The sequence below is a fragment of the Cuculus canorus genome, chromosome 3 (assembly GCF_017976375.1).
Source record: "Cuculus canorus isolate bCucCan1 chromosome 3, bCucCan1.pri, whole genome shotgun sequence".
In the NCBI taxonomy this organism is placed as follows: domain Eukaryota; kingdom Metazoa; phylum Chordata; class Aves; order Cuculiformes; family Cuculidae; genus Cuculus; species Cuculus canorus.
In genome coordinates, this window is record NC_071403.1 from 40964244 (window position 1) to 40985924 (window position 21681).

Below are 21681 nucleotides of genomic sequence, written 5' to 3' on the forward strand. Positions count from 1 at the left end.
TTTGTAACTGAGATACCATCACTGAAAAAAAAAAAATCTATCTGTTCTGGTGAAAGTAAGCTAAAAATCAGTCTTTTGAGCTTGCTAAGATATGTCCGTTTCAAGGGAAAAATATCCATTTCTTTGCAGGGAGTACAAGCGCATACAATATATGGCTACATCTGTGACAGATTCTGAAAATAAAATGCCTAATGACAGGATTTTGATGTATTGTTGTGATGAGGAGGTAATTGTGAGAGAAGGAGTAAAGGAGAGATGGGGTATGCTAAAGTAGTCACGTTCTTGAGTGCTTAAGTGCACCCAAACCACTGGACTATTTATACATGTTATTCATCTGTGGTCTGCATTGTGGGTATTTTTAGGGAATGGGAAAAATCCTGCTTCATGTAATATCTTACTACAAAAAACAATTAGATACAACTATAATTTCCTCCTTAGTCTCAGATATCCATTTTTATAATCTTTGCTAGTGATATGGAATAATACTTAGTAAATGTTTAGACTGCACAGTTAGTTTAGGATCCACTTGGAAGCTTCATGAGATATTGTGGATGCAATGGAAGGGATTAACTTCGTGAGCGTAAAGGGACAAAAGTGAAAGCATAGTGGTGCTTTGCTTTCCTGTATTAGGATGATACCTAAAATCCTTGGTTGACCATTAGAATTGCTTTCAAATTGACTTTAAAATAGTAAGAAATATTAATTTACGCGATGTGTTTTATGTAGTTTGTTTTCTTTACACTAATCTGAATTCATCTGGTATGCACATGAATAGCTTCATTAGCTGAACCTGGGCAATTTTTCTTCTTTTTCTTCACTATCTACAGGTTGTTCTTGCTGTGAAGTGTGAGCAAATGTAATAGAAAGGGAAAGCAGACCAGAATATAAATAGGAAATAGACTGTGAGACAAGTAGAAATTTGCTAAAAATACACACTGACGTTAGGTCAGGTACACTAAGCTGTTTTACACGGTACTCACAGGAAACTGCTGGTGGACAAGTGGAAAATCTGGCGGTATTTTTATACATCTCTTTTAAAATATGAAAGGTTAGTACATGCCAACGTAGTTCCTGTGATAATGAGCAATCTTTTTGTTACCTGCTTGTATACAGAGGCGAGCAATCATTAATTAAGCCAATCTTAGCATGCAGTAGATCAGGGAAAGGCTAACTCAAGGGAGGATCTTGTTAAGTAAACAAATTTATGTCTGTATTACTTTCTAAACCTGCTTTTCTAAACTGAATATGTTTTTAAGACAGAGGGAAAAACCATCAAGCTTGCTGGTAAATGAATACAGAGTATCTAGACATGATGTGCTGAAATACAAAGCCTATCTAACAGGGACTTGAATTCCTCTAGTGTGCCAATAGACAGACTTCTTATTATGCTTTGTCTCGTCTTCAGTGCCAGTGACAAGATTTTTCTCCCACTGAAATCTAATTACTAGCAGAACTGGCAGGATTTCAGCTGGTACTGTATCTACAGTTGTTAAAAAGGAGGAGGAAGGAGAGAGAAAAAAAAGACACTTAAGAAATATTTGAAAGAAGATCAAATCATTTCTGGTGATTAGTGAGGCAAGAAAATTAAATATTTTTAATAAGAGGATTATTCAACACTATTAACTGTTGGCGTCTTTTACCTTAGGTGTGCAGAAGGCTATTTTGGACAGCCTCTAATACCAGGGGGATCGTGCCAGCCTTGCCAGTGTAATGACAACCTTGACTTCTCCATTCCTGGCAGCTGTGACAGCTTGTCTGGTGCTTGCCTGAAGTGTAAGCCAGGTACAACAGGCCAATATTGTGAGAGGTGCGCTGATGGATATTTCGGTGATGCTCTTGATGCAAGGAACTGTCAACGTAAGTCATGAACTTCTACTGCTCCTGACAGTATTGATCTATCCTGTATCTCTGTTCCTGAGTGAAAGACTTGCTCTGTTTCTGTGAGCAGGAGAATGATCCGGTATACTTATACTTTTAATAACAATAGTGTTTTACTTGCATCTGCATCTGGAAAGGGAGACTTCAAAGTAAATAGAAAAAAGAACCTATTAAAAAACTTCCCACTGTAGTTGCAACAGTAATGAAGCAGACATGGAAAAAAACCTGGGATTGTGGAGCACTGCATGGATGCAAAAGGTTATACTAAATGTCGTATCTACAAAAAAAAATAGAAGTAAATGCAAATGATTCACTAAAAGGGCTATAAGCCATCCAGGGAAATCCCATTAACTCTTAAGACTGGTGCTGCAAGGAGGGAGTGATTTTTCAGTGACTGTAGATTCTGACTTTGGCAGCACTTGTGACCTTTTTCCTACCTGCTTTACCTCAGTGAGAGCTGGGAGCTACTACCTCTTACAGGGCAAGATTCTCACACCTCCTGCAAAGCAGAGTGTAAAATCTCTGAGGTGCTCTGCCCTGGCACTGCAGCAAGCTACCGCTTCTCAACTGAGTGTTGGCATGTTTATGAGCCCCAGTTCATACTTCCTCATAGTGAATGCAAGAAATTATTGAGAGTAGATGGAAGATTTGGTGAGAACAGGAGCTTTTGCTTCTGTAGGAGCTAGAGGCTCTCCCTGAGCCATTGCTGGCACCGTACGGAATGCAGCTAATAGGCATAACAAGTGCTTTTAACTTAAAAACATTCTTCACGTACCCTCCCACTCCATTCTGCAGAGTGGAATACACAGATAATAAACTGTCCTGAAAGAGCAGAGTATTTTATTTCATTGTCACAAAGATTTAATCAATTTCTTTTGTTGGGATAAACTCGGAGCAACTCCAGTGAGTACAACGGTGTTATATCAGGTGTCTTATTTCTGGGGAGGATGGGAACAGAGGTACCATTTTTGCAGTACGTGTTGCAACCACAGAAGTCTTGAGTCACTAGACAACCAAATATATTCTCTACATGAGTTAACAGTTCTTGATGAATAATAAAGTTAGTGTTAAGTGCACAATGTGATTTAAAAAGAAGTGTATTTCAAAAATCTTAGTTTCTAATAGCTTGTCACCATTCCTGAGGCACTGAGAGGACTGCTGCTTGAATGTTTGTGTAGTGGAGCTGCATGGGAAAGAGATGTAATGTGAGGAGAGTTCAGAAAACATACAATTAAAAAAAAAGTATTAAAATAAATACATATTTAATGTAGAATTGCAAGCTTTGCTTTTGTAGTTAGTATCTCTGACAAGGAGAGCTCCCTAATGTATTCGTAGCCTTGTGCTCACAGTTACTTTGTATTCATCTACTCTCTGTCTTTCATGTGGGTTTTCTTTTTTTGCATATGATTTTTTTATTTCCTTTGCAGACTTCCATGAAGTTGCCCTGCAGCTACAATATCAGAGGGACTGTGTCTTTACTTTGTTGTTTTCAATTTTGTTTCTTATTAAAAAGCCAAATCCAAGAGTATCGCAAAGCATGGGTTTTGCTTTCAAATTATTGTTTGAAATGTTTCTTGCTCTTTCTTGGTATAGTACTGTTGTCGTTAACCGTTTCAAATGACAGTACAACTTTATATCACTGTAACGTCTCTAAATTTCTTGGTGCATCTGTACAAAATAATAAATCTAAGACGACTGGGCAAATGTACTAGTTTAATTTGATTTGACTCTAGGAGTTTGCTGCTTGGTTTGAAACAGCACAAGGTACTGAAGCAAATACCTGGAGGTTGTGCTAATGGTAGTAGAACTAAGTGACATGAGAGGAATTAAAGTAAATGTTCAAGTTTGCCTACGTGCCAGTGCATAGATACTACTGTTGGAGGCAAATAAGTGTGTAGGTTGATTATAAATACACTCAAATAAATATTTATACAAATCAAGTGAGAATGAGAAGGGTCTTGACCAGCGTCATTTTGAGAGAAAGCAAGACAGATTTCTCTGACAGGCTGTATGGTATTATAGCAACCATTTGGAGGTTTGGACAATAGCTAATTTTCCCAGTAGAGATAAATGAATGGGAAGGCTTTAGGTAAGATAAATGCAGTTTATCAGACTGAGTAACAGTTTAGATAAATAGCCCTGACTGTATGTTTCTCCTGTATGTACGTAATGCCAGAGCCAAGAAAGATAATCAAAGTCTTGACTTCCAAATTCTGCCTTACCACTGTACTGCACTCAGTCATCTGTGGCTAAGAATAGGTGGTATGCCATTTGTGGTGATATATAATATAAATAGGACAAATCTTCTGTTTATAATATCAGTGTGAGTTGTCTTTTTTAATCTTGTGATGTCATATGCCTGATAAGCAAAACAATTCAAATAAGAAAGGCGCTTTTTTTTTTTTTTTTTGAGGTATGTATAAAAGGGGTGGTGAAATACTGTTAATTTGCATTGAGAATTGGGATTTGTGAGTTTGGGCTTACACATCATTTTTAACTGCTGATCCTTTTAATTAGAAGGATGCTTGAAATTTGTATGTGATACTCATCGCTCATACAGTTTGAAGTGTCGGCAGTTTTAAAACATAAATATTATGGTAGGAGGACTGTATACAGGATGAAATAGGTAAATTATAGTTTAGTATTGGAAAATGAGAGTAATAGGAAAAGAGTAGTAATGTTAATTATAGCAAAAGTGTTTTTAAAAGTTCACAGAAAGACTTCGAAACCTTTGAAGTTGTTACCAAACTGATATGAGCACCCAACATATTTTGTTACTTATTCCAGGATATGAGACATCTGTCTAACCATTTGAGAAATAAGGCCGTGAACAGACTGGCAAGCCATGAGGTCACTTCCATTTAAAAGAAGTGACTTTTCCAGAATATCTCAAAAGTGGAGAGAAGAGCAGAAAATAATCCTTTCTATTTATGATGCAGCAAAATAAAGTAACAAGGAAGCTCCTGTTGTAATAGTTTATATATAGAAAAAATATAACTGCTTTGTCTCAAATGGCACCTTGCGACATTCAAGTATGTGACCACTGTTGGGACTCTTAAGTGTTTCTTAAAATGAAGCTGTCACATTGAGAAAAGGACCAACACATGCAGTCAGGGCACTACAGGAAGGCAAATTGTGGATTGGAGCACTGGTTTACAGAGTACATTGATAATAAGTAGAGAGATGTGGATTCATTCCCCTCTGGGAAGAAAATAACATGCAGGACCCAGCTCATGCTTATAGAATTGGTGACTGCATGGTCATAGTCGCTGTGACACCTGATCATATCCTTCTTCTCTACTCTGAGTGCCAAGAGGGATTTTTTTCCCTAATCTCTGCAAGCCAAAAAAAATGTGGTCAACAAAATATAACGGGTGATAGAAAGTTTCCCAAAAATTTCTCTTCTCCTAGAACAAGAGAATTTAGAAGCTCAAAGCATTGCTATTTTCCTCAAGAAAATGCAGTTTCTTTTCATATCCTTAAGAGAGCCTTGTGATGACTTAAACTGGTCAGCTGGGTTATATTTGCTCTGGGAACTGTGATGCTGGAGTTTGTAATCCTCAGTCTCTTTTTCAGCTGTAGTACAGGGTGGTGTTAGTGAGGAGTCGCTCTTTAGGGATCGAGGAGGTTAGTGCCCCATAGTGAGGCTCCTGGAAGTAGCCTTGTTCTGGGTCCTCAGCCTGCCAAAATATGCTCTCTACTCTATCAACATAGACTGCACTCCAGAGCAGAAGGACCATCATGGAGAGCAGTAGCACTCCCACCTGCTATAGCTAAATCCCATCTGGCGCAATGGCCATGCTGTTCTGAGAGAGCAGCTTCCTGAGAGGTGGAAAGCCTTACCTCCCTTTCCCCCCACTCCAATCTGGAAATTAGACATTAATTAAAATGTAAAGGCAAAGTTACTGCATTAAAACCTTGAATCTGCATTGTCACATACTCAGTAATGTACACTAAAAATCTTGGTTTGATCTAAAAGGAGCGTATAAAACAAGTCGTTTATGAAGTTGAGGCAAAATTTCTCACTGTAATAATTTGGACCAAAATTCCACATTAATATGGGTCAGTTAATGTGTGTTGTCACTGTATGGGAGCAATACCTTCCTGCTTTACTCAGACTTGCTTTCCTGGGTTTCTCAGGGTGGCAGAAGCTGCGCTGTAAAGGTTTTGCAGTTAGAGTTCGCTTCAGCAGCCTGGGTGTTTTAGGCAATACATTGACAGTGCCTTCTTTTTCCTCTGCAGCCTGCCACTGTCACATTAATGGCTCATTCTCAGAGATCTGTGACTCTCGGACAGGCCAATGCCAGTGTAAAGCCAATGTGATTGGGCGCCGATGTGATGCCTGCCAGGTGAGTGACAAGAAATAGTGTTTTCTTTCAGTTTTCTTTCCTGTTTCTCGTACTACATACAGTTAAAGTTTGGATAGTTTTGTGGGTTTTGCTCATTTTTCACTTAAAGAGTGTGTCTGAGTTCTTTTATACAGAGAGGTAAAATGGCTGGGTTTTAAAAGTTTTTCCAAAGGTTTTTCTAGAACAAAATATGGAACACTGCATGCAAATATATTTTAAGCCTCACTGTACGTGTAAATAAATTTTATATGTGGTATGTACACTTTATATTCTGAATGCTTGTTATAAATAAACTAGTTAAAAGTATCATAGCTCTGGGGAAAATCTCTTTATGAAGAGAGTTGCAAAATATCTGATAGCATCTGATTTTCAAAAAGAAACCAGGATACTAATTTACTACTGCTGTGAATGTTCTACTTCTATGTTCTTTCTTAGGGGTTCTTATATTGTCCAAATAATGTATTCTTTTTTTGGTGAAAGTGTCTTTTGCTTTGATATTGTTTTGCTGTCATGTAAATCACTGCAAAAAAACCCAGTGTTTCGTGAGCGTCCACAGAGTTTTCTTTAGGCTGCTAAGGAATATGTTATAGCTGGCTACACATTTATCTAGTTCAGCATGAGGACTTGCGGGTTAGGCTTGTGCCCTCAGAACACCTTCTGTGTGTGTGTAATTAAAATCACAAGGATCATTTTCACCCCGCATAAACCGTGTAATTTCTGAAGAAGTTTGCTCACACTTTAGTTTCAACAGTATTTATAGAGTCCATTCAAAGAAAAATTGTTCATATCAATGGAATTTGCACAGTTTCCATAATGTACACAGAAAATATGTCAAGCTTGTTGATACAATATTGGCTGTCGGTTGGAATTAATCTTTGTTTGCTACTGTATTTACTACTATCTTTATTCATGTATTGTTTTCTTTGTTGTAGTTTTATACTCTTCTCTTTCTAACAGTGTTTACTTTTCATTCTTAAAGCCCAGCTACTTCTGGGCCCCTGAAAAGCTGTTTTGTATACCATGCGGCTGCAGTGCTTTAGGATCCATGTCACTGCAGTGTGATATGTCAGGAAGATGTATCTGCAAGTCAGGATTCATGGGCAGACGCTGTGAAATCAGCAGACAGGTGCCTAAACTGAAAGAAAATGCACGGAGCAGTCAGCAGATCCGAGTTTCTCCTCGGAGATGGGGCGTCAGCAGTGCCAGTGGGTGCCCACGGGGTGCTTACCGGCCTGCTACTCCGGTAAACAGAAACTGTGTGCATTGCATGCTCTGAAATCTAATATTTGCTTGTGTTTGGAGCTCCCACAGACTTTTTTTTTCTGATTTATTTTTATTTATAATAAATGTGCTACAATATATGAAATCATCAAGAAATGCACAGGCTCAGAAGACAGGCAGCTTTTTAGGATACTTCCCGGTTTCTAGGGCTTTTCATACTATGAGAATGACACTGTGGGCAAGAAGTGAAATAGCAGAATAAGTCCAGAAGCAGCATGCGTGAGATATGTGGGTGATGTTCATACATCGGTGGGATTTTGTGGCCTTCAACAAGATGGGAGTTCCCCTTCTACCAATTTAAGAACCAAAAGCTTAAGGCGTCTGGATGAAGGATCAGCCTCAGAGTGAAAGTGCAAATATAGAGTCTTGAAATACTAAACATAACTGGTGTACAAATAAGTATGAACTGCCCATTAGTTGAATGTAATATCCAGAATGACAGAAGTATTCATTAGATATCACGTACCAACAAAGTGACTTATTTCCTGAAATGAAATAATTATGATGCAATTGATTCTAACAGAACAGTGTTTTAAGAATGTTGGGGTGTCTTCCCCCTGCAACTCACAACCTCTGCACATATCGCATCCAGTTTGGAAAATACCTGGCAGTGTTTCTCCTCCTCAGCCGCGTGCTGGGACCCATGCCTTTTTTGCTTCTATAGATACCCTTGGAGAACATGAGCTTTTACCTGTTTAGCATATACTGTGTAACTGTTGCCCACACAAACACTCAACAAGCACTGATACAGGGAAAAAAATCATGTAACAACATATGTAGAAAATTCATTGTATTTCCTCATTGTCACCCGGGATTTTATATCTTCTTCAGTAAATGTGATTCTTAGAATTGCTGTGTGTAAACAAGCTTTGCTGAGGGCTTAACATGAGGGGGGTTCATCTTGGAAGTTTGCATGACTGATCACGATGTCTTTGACTGTGCAGAGCTCATCACAGAATACAACCCAGCGTGTTAGTGATATTTTCTTCCTTCACACAGGGTGGAATGCTTGTTTATGAGACTTTTTCTGGCTTTCACCCTTACAAGAGAATTTATTAGGTCCTGCCAAACTTTCTGCTGAGAACTGAGCTGCATGTTGTGCATTGGTTGCTTCACTGAATTAATCTGAATGTCTGTCCTGAGATTTTTGCATATCTGCATTTCTGTGTGTTTCTTTCTATGGAAAAGACATTTTTACAGATAGTCCGTATATTGAATTGAATCTTGGAACTCGATTATGAGTTTGAGTATTTCTTTCTCTCTGGTGCACCATGTTTTGTCATGCAGAAATATATGGTTGACAAAGAATTCCAATATAGAATTTGGAAATGAAAATCAGTGTAATTCTTTATTTTATATATATATGTAATCAAGCATTTGCTTAGATTAATATGATACTTCAGGCCAAATTCTGACCATAGGTGTGGTTCTATATTCTGCTACCTATAAGCAGATTCTCTAAGGGAGATCAGATTTCAGGACTTTTACATGGAAGCCTGCTGAAGTCTCTGGGAATTCACCTACACAAGAGGTTAGCGGTTCCACTGTGAAACAAATCCATGCAAAATGCAAGTCAGTGCAGCTCCACTGACTTGAAAAATCTGTTCTGATGTATGCTAGCTTAAAATCTAACACGACATGCCTGGGTCACACAGTAGTATATTGTAAAAGTAAATGTTTTTCACTTTGTTCCATTTATGTTCACTAGCTAGCAGTTGTCTTTTTAATATTTCATTTTTGACATTTTGCTTTCCTCGCCAAGTCTCTGACAGATTTTTTACTTTTAAGTGTTGTGATATCAATTTTATGTGAAATTAGTAACATAACTTGGATTTCAGTATCCTCTGTAAATTATCATACTGGAAGGAAGGTAGAAAAGTACTCCCATTTTAAGTCACTCTAGCTCAAGACTGAGTTCAGAATTTGAATATCAAGTACAGTTTGCTCCTAGAACCCTCTGTTAGCTGGTACAGTGGAATCCACATGTTCTGTTGGTTAAAAGCTTCACGCAGAATCCCACATTACAGTATGCAAATAAGCACGTTTTCCCTTCTTTACAAGTATACTTTTTGTACTCCACTAGTGGAGTTAAGGAGTTAAATTTATTCCTATAGTAAATAACATCTGTTCTGGTTCTTTAGGAACTTTGTAATACTTAATGCAAATGAAAGCAAAGAATGAAACCAGAAGAGAAAGGGCCTCGTTGATTACTTCTATCAGTATTAGACCTAACCCAAAGACAGAGAGATTTTGTCTAAAAAATAGGTAGTTCCCTTAATTTGCTTGTACTGTACACAAGTATCTATGTTCTTCCAAAGTTATTCCTAAGTATCATTCAAAATAAATGCCCTCATGTTACAGGGTGCTGTATACCGATATTGCCCCTGGTCAGGGAGATAAAAGTCTATCTGTTCAGAGACTTTCCAGTTGAATCCATCTCCATTCATAGCTAAGAATTTGAATTCACTCATTTAGCAACAAACTCTGACTGACATAATCTTACAATCCAGACGCAGGATATGTGTATGGTGCTGACATATATTCCATGTTCTTGTGGGAATTTCACTTATGGAAACACAGCATCTTAGGAGATGTGTTACATTGCACAACGTTCATTGTGGAATTAGGTAATGTTCTGAAAACCTAATTTTTTTCAGCTGTGTAGGGTACTTAGTACCTTTGCCCCAGGGTTTTACTGCTACAGTTCAGTCTGTTAAGAGTAGTATTTCAGTGATGAAAAGGAAAGAACCACCCTGATCTACCTACACATTCAGCTTTTCTTTCCTCTGTTCTCCTGGCAATGATTTCATGTAGTAATTGCTCTTCATTTCTTTGTGGCAGCCTGGAACCTTTGGGTTACAGTCTTCAAGAGGTTGTGTTCCCTGCAACTGCAACTCTTTTGGTTCCAAATCCTTCGACTGTGATGGAGACGGACAGTGTTACTGCCAGCCTGGAGTGACAGGAAAGAAGTGTGACCGTTGTGCTCATGGATTTTACAACTTTGAAGAAGGAGGCTGTACTCGTATGTAAATTCTTTGCAGCCAATTATAGATTCATTTACTTGCATGTTTGTTTATTTATTACTAAAATTCTAGTTTGGCTGGTTTTAGATTGCCTAACAAATTTTCCTGACGGGTAGGTATTTTCATAGACAGTCTTGTAAAATGGTCAGCTGGCAAGGATGGTGACTGGGAAAAAGCAAAAGACCCAAGCGATTACTTCTATTATAAGATCAGTTTATGGCTAATCTATTAATTCTACATTTAGAAAAAACAGGAATGTTCTTTTCTTGAAGTACTATCTGTTAAAAAAATTTCTATAAAATTCCTATAATTTAGTTACGGTAAGAGTATCATGTGAGGCTGATTAAGGTTCTTGCCAAATCACATCAGCATGAAGGGATGGAAAAAAGAAGAAGAAAAACCAAACCTTTTGCTTCTAGTTTTATCCTAAATCTTTTCACTGTCCTTACATGTTTGATCCTTTTTTGAAAAAAAAATATCTGTACAGTAATATTTGGAATCTTTCTTACTTGTGTACTCTTTAAGTACAACAAGATCTTCAGGTAAAATTCTTTATTATGTCCTTTGTATAAACACAAGAAAAGTAGACTTTTCTAGATGCTGAAACCCCAACAACACAGTTAAATATATCCAGCTACTTCTTTACATTTATGTTTGTCCTTCTGGACATTAGGTTAAACACTGAAATGAATGCTTCCTGTCCTTAAAGCGGTACTGACTTCCCGAGGGAAAAGAACCTAATGGATTGTCTCTTCACAGGGAAATATACATCTTTGCCAATAGAAGTGTATTTTTAAAGTCTGATAGAATCATTTAGATGTGATCATGAGAGACGCAGGTAGTTGTCTTCTGCAACTGGCTGCTGTGACACCAGAAATGTGGTGGCTCCGCGTTCTTTGCTGATGGCAGAGAAATAAAGCCAAGGGTATTGCTGCTATCATTCTTCAGGCAGAAGTTATATTCTTTACAAAAGCAGAATTCACCATGTCCAGTATCCTGTTCCTCCTCCTTTTCCATCTAGAACAGCAGCAAAACCAGCAAGGCTAGCTTTTTGCCTTTTTTTACTCTGTTTTTTTTTTTTATGGAAGGAGCAGCAAAGCCTTGAGACCTACATCTGTGCAGTAAAATTTGATTTCACCTGTAGTGTTCATACACATTGAGCCAAGTTTATAGATCGTATTTGAAAACATTACTCTATGATATTGTCTCCCATGGGAAGGAAGGGCTCAGAAAATGTTTACCACCTTGAAAAGGGCAAACACATTAGCACCTTGGAAAAGGGAATGATTCGTTCGCACTGATGAGAGAGCTTGAAATAAAATGTAAATAACTGCTGTCCTAAATCTCTTAGCATGTATATGGGGGAAATACTATAGTTTATCTTCGCAATTAGTCTCTTATTCTAACATTTCACAGTTTTAAAAGCCCATTACTATTGTGAAATACTACAAAATGTTGTTAATTTCATACAGTTGGGAAAGGAAAATAAGAGGCCAATTAGCAAGGTTTCACATTAAAATTTTAATTGCTCTCTTGGCAAACTTGAAATGACAGAGTTTAAAGAACAGAGGTGAAATGGGAAAGCAGTATAGATCCAAACAGTGTTTTAAATAAAAATTATCTGCCTGTGGTCATTAAATATTTTAAAGAGTCACAAGAGCTAAAAATGTTCAGAAAATTCATATTTTAAAAGTTCAAAAGTTAATACAGTGGATGGAAAGGAATTCTGTTTTCAAAATGTTGGGTTCCCCCTCCCCCCTTATTTTTAGCAGGCTTTTTATGTATTCCTTCAAATGACAAAAAAAAGGAATTAAATTATGAATCACAAGAGAAAATCAGAAATTTAATAGAAGTATATCAAATCATGCTAGGAAGAAAGTGCACAAAAATGAATTCCATAGTGACAGTTAAGCGTCGAATAAAATATTGGACCTCTTTTATCTAGCATTTATCCAAAAGGAATATAATTTGATTTTTTTTCTTGTGCAATAAAAAAACCATAAAGCCTAAAAAACCCCTTAAAGCATTATCAGTTAGCGTTGACATTCTAGCAGCAAAGATACAAAAGAGATTTCTATTTCACTGTTGCTTGCAACAAATCTGTTGTACTTTTTCCCATAGCCTTTTTAATAATGATAAAAGTAAAAATGCAAAAAATATTGGGGTATCACTTGCTTCCTCTCTATGCCTTTTGATCTAATTTTGTGTAAGAACTGAAAGAGCTGTCACATCTGAAAGCCTCAGTCTCCCAATGAGAGATGTATTCTGAAACATTTTTAAACCACAGTGTCAAAAGATTTTATGTAGAGTACAAAATGTCTTGTTCCTGGCATGATGGAGGGAAAACTTACTATATACTTTGCATCAGATACCTTTTTTTGATAACATTGATGGGGAAAAATAAAGGTCACTTTTTATTTGAACTATAGATATTAGTCATATCTTGGCATGTCTCTTACTTTATAGTTTTACTCTGAATTGAAGCGTTTCACACAGTGAAGGTAATGAACTTCAACACAGCCCTCAGCAATGAACATTATGTTACACTGCCCTATAAACACCCCAAGGAATAGATTATCACTCAGAGAGTCGTAGTTAGCTTATGATGCTTTGGCTCTGATCTCAAGGGTAGTGTTGGCAGTGCGTATGAAAATAATCCTGCACTAGGATTACGTGTCCAAGCAATTACGTGTCTTATGCCTCATAACTATTGACATACCTTAAATCTGTATTTGCCACCAATGAGTTGTTTGCTTAGAAACAAAGACCATTTTTGCAACCATTTCCAAACCCAAAATATTTTAAATTTAATAAAATCTGCAAAGAGTCCCAGTTTCTTGTGAAAAAGCATATTGCTGATGTCATCCCAAGACTGAACAAATGTTATCTGAAAAACAACAGAGTAAATGGGAAAAAGAAACTAAAATACCTTTTTTTGCTCTTTAAGAAAAATCTGCTTACAGCAGCAGAAATATCAGGATGTTGACTCAGGCTGGTGGAAGAGGTTGAATACACTGTAGGTTCCCTGTGTAGAGAGCTCAGAGACAGTCAGGTGGCTTCTTACACAGGACAGCGTGAGCTCAGAAACTGGACATGAATGCATCGCCTCAGAAGTCCCTGCACTTCTACAGTTGGTGCCTTTATTTTTCCCATTCTGTTCCCGTTGCAGTCACTTTAACCTCAGTTAACCTGTGTTGCATTGCTCCTGGTTTGGGTTTCTTTGGGTTTACCCTACCTTTCCTGCCCCACTCTGTCCACAGATAACTGAGAATTCACTGTACATTTGAGTCTTTGGTGGAATGGTCCTAACCCTGTTAGAGTCTGCTCTCCAGGTGTCCCATAAAGGGGTAACTTTTCCTCTGCTTTATTTTTTCTGCCTCCCGTGAAGCCTGTGAATGTTCACGTTTCGGTAATAACTGCGATCCCGTCAGTGGCCGCTGTATCTGCCCTCCCAATACTGTTGGAGAGATGTGTGACAAATGTGCACCACATTACTGGGGCCACAATATTGTCAGTGGCTGCAAGGTGAGTCAACCTCTATTTTCTCTGGTTTTGTTACCCCTTTCCAGTGGGATAAATACAGTAATTTGTAGCTGAATATGGTTTTAGGTTTGTAAATCATGGTTTGTATCCACATTGCAAGTTTTGTTTTCAGGCTGTGGTGTAAATATTGGTGGTCCATTACTGAACACTACAGATCCTGTGTCTCAGTTATGCTGCCTGTAACACTGGACACCCTGTTTATACTACTGTCGTACTGAGTTAGTGTCCTGCTTGAGCCTGGTTTCTTTTCTTATGGCTGTGTTTAACATGATTCAGGAGACGACTACATTGTCGCACAACTTATATAAATGTAGAGCTACAGGTAACTGACAATGCCTTTGCACAACAAATTTACTTTGGCTCTAATTGTCTTACCACTGAGAATTTGTACTTGGAGTTTACTTGTGCATAAAAGACAGTGAAGAGAGACAAAAAGAAACTGCCACCGTAGCTGTAAAATGCACTTTCTTCCTGGGTTCTTAATAGGGAAAAAACCTACTCATTAGCCTTTAAATCCTTCTTGTTTCCATGTTTGGCACAGTTAAAAAAAAATGCTGAAGGAGGGTGAAGAAGGGAGAAGGAATAGGAAAACAATGATAGTATGTCAGAGGCCATGAAATCTGTTGTTTGTTACCTACTCTTGAGTTAAAAGGAGCAAAATTCAGTTAAGGTAAAAAACTGGTGACGATGAATATTGTGCAAACGCTTTCTCCTCTCTGCCATTCTCATTGATGATGAAGGATTTATACTACTGCTGCAATTAGTCCGAAAAGCTATGTGCTGTCTGAACATGGTCTTACACCATTAAGGCTCTTTCTTAAAAAGCTATTTGTCATGTAGCCCAGGCTGCAAACTAATTATCAAGAGTGATTTATTTTTTGTATGTGTGGAAAACTGCTCTTGTGAAACCTCTGCTGTGCTGCTGTGATCTAAACTCTTGGCTTCTGAAACTAGCCTAATGAGGTTGAAGACCTCTGTTTGAGCTCTGGAGTATATTCTCTGATTGTCTTTTATGTGAGCACATTAGTATGGCAGTTCCACGGCACCATCTAAATTAATAATGATCTATCAGCCCACATCTCTTTCAGTATGTTACAGATAATTTCTGCAAAGTGAGACGTGAATCTCCTGCTCGCACTCCTTGTAGATTTTCAGAGCTGTCATAACTCAGGGGGATAGGGAGAATTGCATAAAACTGCTTGCTCGTGAAACAAACGTAACATCTGATTGTGAATTAGGTTTTGATATTGCACGGCAAGCTGTTTCAGTGTATGGTGAACAATTCGCTTTCTAAGCTTTATTTTCAAACCTATCTTGTAGAATAAGTTTCTTTCTGTCAGAAGGTTTTATTGCTTAGGTTAGGTAGTAGTCTAGCAGTCTAGCATTTAACCAGTAGTTAAATAGTTTCTCTGGCATTTGGTTAAGATTTAATTTGGCTTTTGCTGTATGTGATCACCTCTATAAGTAATCTTTGCAGATCAGTAGAAAGGTGCTGTAGCTATCCATGTAATAAACTGTTTTGCTCAGAAACTGAAGCATGTTTTCCTCCTCTCTTTTTCAGCTTTGTATCCTTAATTTTAGCAAGTCTATCCATGTCAGTTACTGTGGTAACCTGTGCTACTGGCACTGGATTTGCTTTTGCAAGCCGAACCATATGAGATTCTGGTCACGCCAGTGATCACAGCAAATGTCCTGTGCTAACTTTGCAGTGCAGTCACAGTAATAACGCTGAGAGTTTCTTCTGTTCTTTGGAAGCCTGCAGCTTTCCCTGCTACTTACTTCTGTAGTCACTATCTAGACCTGCATCCCCTCGCCACCACCCCCTGGCAAATCATCTATTTCTATTCTTACCTGCCTGCACAACTCTCATTCTGTGAGCAAGTTTTCTTCTCAGTACGCCACATGATTGAATCTCTATCCCTTACCCTATAAATTACTTTCATCTGAGAGTCCTGCTCATACAGTGAAGATAGTTACTTGTCTGATGCATGAATAATAAACATTGAACTAGATTCCACTGCAGCCCCTGAGCAATTCCAGTTTTATCAAAGTGGTCTGAACATGCCCTGCAGAGGGTTTACATAGGAAGCACTTTTTAGAGAGTACTTATATTTTTAAGTTAATTTTGTCCACAAAATATTCCAGTGTCTTGACTCTTTTGGATTTATTTGATATCACTGCCTAACTTATCAGTGATTAGCAATGTCTGTTCAAAAAGAAAACAGTATTGTGAATGTACTTAGTGTAATTGCTTTACCCTTGTTGAATAAGGATGCCTAGCTTTATAATTCAGATGTTACCTTCAGATAATGGCATTTCGCTGCTGTACTTTATTTGTAGATACTTGAAAGAGGTGAGTTGCTTTTCTGTTCTGCATTTGGTTGTTTGGGGTTTTTTTGGTTTTTTTTTTTTTTCAGAAGCACAGTTATAATTTTCTCCTTGTTCCTCTCCTTTTTAGCCCTGTGACTGCAGCCTCGTTGGAGCCCTGAGTTCTCAGTGTGACTTAAATACAGGCTGTTGCTTCTGTCGCCCTGAATTCTCTGGGGAAAAATGCACTGAGTGCAGGTCAGGCTACTGGAATTATCCACAATGTGTTGCTTGTCAGTGCTTCCTGGCTGGGACTGATCCACAGAGCTGTGATACAGAGATGGGGAAGTGCTCATGCGTTGATCATACTGGCCAATGCAGCTGCAAGGTAGGACAATGAAGGCTGCAAGCTGATCTTAGAGATGATGAGAAGTTTATTAAAAAATCATTCACATTTGTACTTGACTGTTCCAACAATATATGCAAGCAAATCTGTCTGGCTTTGATAGTGCATTTGGTAACTGCTATAGGAGGATTCTAACCTAAAGAAAAACTTAAATGCTTCTCAGTTGTTTTTTTCACACACTAATATTTGCCAGGACAGCATCCACTTAGGCTTTCTTCTCAATGTATATTTCTTCAACCCTATTCAATACGATTCCCATTCAGATATTTGGCAAATGAAAAACAAACATATCAGTAATAACAGGACGCCACAGTGCTGGTTCTTTGTAGTTCATTGACGCAGAGGGAGTCAATATTAATAACTTACGAGTAGAATTCACTGCAGTAGTATCCATTCTTCTCGGTAGACTGCATCCAATTCAGGATCCCTAAAGCTAAGACTTTTGGAATCATCAACTACAGCATTCTTATTTGGAATTGTTCTTGGAAGAGCAGCACGCTTAGGTGGTTTGAAAATTGGCTGAATTGCTGGGCTTAAAGGGCAATAATTGGTGTTTTGACATGGAGCCTGTAGCCAGCAAGCAGAGTATCCCAGAGCCAATGCTTTCATCAGTGACACAGATGACAGAATTCACCATCATCAGATTTGAGAATATTGCTGTTTTGATGGAGGTAGAGGTTGACATTCTGAACACTAGAACCACAGTCATAGAGGGTCCTTGAAAAGCTTGATGATTAAGAAAATAGAAAGATTATGAAATGGAGTGGAATAACCTCAAGAATCAGTACAGATTAGGAAGAAAAAGATTGAGTGGCAATCCCATTGAAAAGCACATATGGGCTTCGGGGAATGCAAACGTCGTATAAGCCAGTCATGTACTCTTATTGTAAATAAGACAAACTGCTTACTGGGCTGCATGCATACTGCATCATTCTAGCCAATATAGCTGCCAGGAAGGACATCATGGAGAGTATGACCAGCAGAGGAAAGTCTTTATCTGCCTCTACTCAGTGCTGATAAGAACACACTTGGAAGTGGTTTCGAGTTTTAGGACTTGATTCAAGAGTGTTGTTGAGAAACTGGAGACAACCCAGAGAAGGGCTACAAAGAGACTCCGAGCAGATGATCTGTAGGGATATACTGAGAGAGCTGGACTCTTTTAAAAGTCTGTACAAAGTAGAGGCGGAGAGAAAATGCAATTGCAGCCTATAGCCACTTCAAAGGTAGTTGAAAGAGTCACGTCTTTTCTGATAGTAGTAAAAGATGTGACAAGGACAACATCTGCAAATGGCAGCTTGGGAAATTTGGGCTGGGCACTAGGAAAAAAAATCACTTGGAGAGTTATGTAGCACTGGAACAGTGGACAAAGTTTGTGAAGTCCCCATTCTTGGAGATTTTCAAGAATTGACTAGAAAGAGGCATAGGTAACCTAACTAATATTGGGGATAGTCCTGCTTGGAGGAGGACATTTTAAAAACCAACCTCTAGAGATTCCTTTTGTGACTTTGTTTCATTCCTTTTCAGTGATTGTATTGACACGAAGCGCTAGTAAAATGGAAGGATTAATTTAAATTATTAAATTATCACGTAATTCTTTGGTTAAATGGGCACCACTCACTTCATTCTGAGTTTAAAGGGTAGACTCAATAACTATAGAACAAAATAGATTGAAAGGGACCTATGACGGTCATCTAGTTCAGCACCTTGTTTGTGAAAGGCCGTTTTTCCAAGGATGGGGTTTTCACAACCTCCTTGTGCAAACTGCTTGCCCATTCTCCATTTTTTATGGTATTTGGACAGAAAACATTATGTTCTGTTTCACAGATACTGATACACTGATTATGGTGTGACCGTGAGGAAAGGGAAGTGAGTGAGTTGATCATATGGACCATCTGAGTAAAACTCAGTCTAATGATCAGTGTTATTTGTCCTATGTCATCCTCTGAAATGGAAAAATAGAAGTATCTTGGTTCTTTCAACTTCTCCTGAAACATGATGTGCACCAATTGCTTGCTGCCCCTTTCCTTGATTAGGTCTAGTATGTTAATGTCTTGTAGCTCTGGTAAGCACTAAGTAGAAATAATGGGGATTTATGTTTTTTTAAATAGAAATGTTTCTTTGTGGATTCTTTTAAGGCCAATACATTTACTTCTGTGTTTCTGTGAGTGAAAATTAATATATTAATATACATTAAGCTAATGCTTAATGATAAGAAACTGCAATTTGTGACAGAAAATACTGAATTAAGTCAGCAGATTTTTTTTTTCCAGAATTTAAATCTAAGGTTGAATTTAAATCTAGAGTTGGTTAACCTTTTGTGTAACTTTATTGAAAGAGTTATATACTGAGGAAGCTGAAGAAGATAAAATGGTAATCGTTCCCTTTTAAACCTGCTGTTATAGCTGTAGAAATGAGCTTTCAAAGGCTCAGGAGCCTCTCAACCCTGACAAAAGCAGCAAATTCTAAGCTAAATAGAGTGTAGGCACATTTGCTGATATAGTTACATGTGGAAATGAGGGTTGAAAATGGTAAATCCTCAGGATCCTGTTGGTTTCCTGTATAAGCTTTGGAAAGTGGATTTTGTTTTTTAGATTGGTTTCTTCACTTTACTCTCAAGAGGAAAAAAAGGTGGAGAGAAGAAGCCAACCAGTGCTTTCATATTGGTGATTTTTCTAAAAATACCTTGGTCTCAATAAAAAATGGTGCTAGAAGGCTTTGCATAAATTATTGTGTATCTAGCCCTATCTGTTATAGCTTTTTATTTTGATTAATTGAAAAATGAAAATAAAAGCATTGACATTCCAACAGTGAAACGCTGCAGCCATGTTAATACTATTCAATGATGTGGAAGACAGTCACAAAGAGGTGAAAGCTTTTCCCTACAATATTTCCATTAAAATATATTTCTCAACAAGAACATTTAGTACTGCACCTTAAACGCTCTAACTTGTCAAAGCTAATTCCTATTAAATAAAAGGCTTGATTAATCCTGGTAATTTCAGACAGACATAGTTTTTCTTATCTTATTAATCATTTATTGAGCATGTCATGCCTAAAGTGCCTTTTGATTTTTCTGTGTTTACAACTGTCAGTATGAAGCCAGCATCCATTGCTCGGAGCTGCTCAGTGGATACAAATGCAAATGCATCAATTATATTAATTGTATATGTTTGCATACACACATGATAAGAAGCTGGAAAATTCCTGGAATATTTCCTTACATGTTATTATTATTTATTTCTACCCCTGTTATTATCATTACTGTGTGATTTTTTTCTTGTGCCTGCCTCAAAATAAAGCTTACCTTCTTAAAAAAAAACCCAAACACTGTTCCCTCTCTTCCAGGTTAATGTGGAAGGTGTCCACTGTGACAGGTGCAAGTCTGGTACATTTGGTCTCTCTGCCAGAAACCCACTTGGCTGCAGCAGTTGCTATTGCTTTGGCCTGACTACGCAGTGCAGTGAGGCAAGGGGGCTGATTCGCATGTGGGTGAGTAGGAAACTGCTGAGCCATGTAATGCGATAATGTTGTTTCCTGCTGGCATCTTTTAGCTAGGCACTGAGAGGTAGCTAGAAAATGGCCAAGCATTTAAGCGATCATTTTCCTCCTTGTACTTTGAGAAGTGGAGGGCTGTATGTTCCATTAAACAATCAGGTTCAAGGCATTAAGAGGAAATAAGTAGGTAAGAAAAACTAGTTATAGGAAAGCTAATGTCGAACCAAAGTAAAGCTATTAAAGCCCTCGGAAGGTCAAACTATTCCATGTGATGAAATTATGCAGTCCAGTGTATTGTAACATAGTCTCTGGTATATGAAACACAGTTTACCCAGGTGTGTCCAAGGGTCACAGATGCTTGTTGTCCAGCATGGATTTCCTGTGGTTCAATTAATCTGTTTATTTTCATGGTTTTTTGTTTTTATTTCTTTTTAAAAGACTTTCTAAAGCTCTTTTTAAATCCAAGAATGAGAATGTATAATCAATCAGAGCAAATAAAGAGCTCTCTGCCTTTTTGTGGAAGAAGTCCTTGAGACCTATGCTGGACTGACAAATAAGGCAGACTGGATGTCTCCATTTATCTCCAGAGAGCACAAACACACATTGAGACCACTGCTGTCTATTGCTGCTATGCCAGTTTCTCAGTTACATTCTGGAGGAGCTATTTCTAATAGAAAATTACTAGTTCAGTCCCCGTGTATGATCGGTCATATCTCTGCTAGAAAGCATGTTGACCATAGCAGGAACGTCTGCGTAATGCAAATCAAGCAAAGCCCCTGATTTGTCATGCAGAAGCATCAATTGAATAAGGATACTTCAGACTGAAGTCAAGGTGTGACCTCTTACTAAAGGGTTCATATCTCTTGGTTATAGTAATATGAATAGTACCCATTCTCCCCTTCACTGTTCACACTAATAGGACCTTTTTCCCTTTCCAGTGAACTAAGTGATTTATCATGATCTGACCCAGTTTTTTCCTCATTATTTCAGTTTTGCCCATCATATGCTGGTAGTCTGGAGATGAAAGACTATAAAAGGCTGACAAGTTATAAAATTTAATCAAGTTCTATGACAGCAACAGTTCTAGAAAATTGTGCTTTGACCTTTGTGGCAGCACAAAGCAGAAACATATTTTAAAACTCCTGATTATTTTGTAACTCTTGATTAATTTCCTTTCCTATTTATGGTCCCATCTAAAAATGTGTGTGTCCACGTCTCATCTAGTTTTTGGTACTCTTATCTGTTTCAGAATTGATTCAGAGTTGTAAACTTAATGAGACTGGGTTCTGCCAGCTGATAAGTGACTGTTTCAGATATTTTCAGGTGCTTCAAATGCCATTAGACATGTTTAAACAAGCAGATACTGTCTTATATGACAATAAGGCGAAGCTGATCTGAA

General features: G+C 37.9%; 1 protein-coding gene across 1 annotated transcript in view; it reads left to right on the forward strand.

Annotated features, from left to right (window-relative positions):
• The window catches only part of LAMA2 (laminin subunit alpha 2), a 347214-nt gene that overhangs the window by 210585 nt on the left and 114948 nt on the right, over positions 1 to 21681 (forward strand). The window contains exons 19-24 of the mRNA XM_054061626.1: positions 1646 to 1857; positions 6121 to 6227; positions 10350 to 10530; positions 13920 to 14056; positions 16533 to 16769; positions 20133 to 20276. Coding sequence (XP_053917601.1) covers positions 1646 to 1857; positions 6121 to 6227; positions 10350 to 10530; positions 13920 to 14056; positions 16533 to 16769; positions 20133 to 20276 — 1018 coding nt within the window. The remainder of the gene's footprint in view (positions 1 to 1645; positions 1858 to 6120; positions 6228 to 10349; positions 10531 to 13919; positions 14057 to 16532; positions 16770 to 20132; positions 20277 to 21681) is intronic.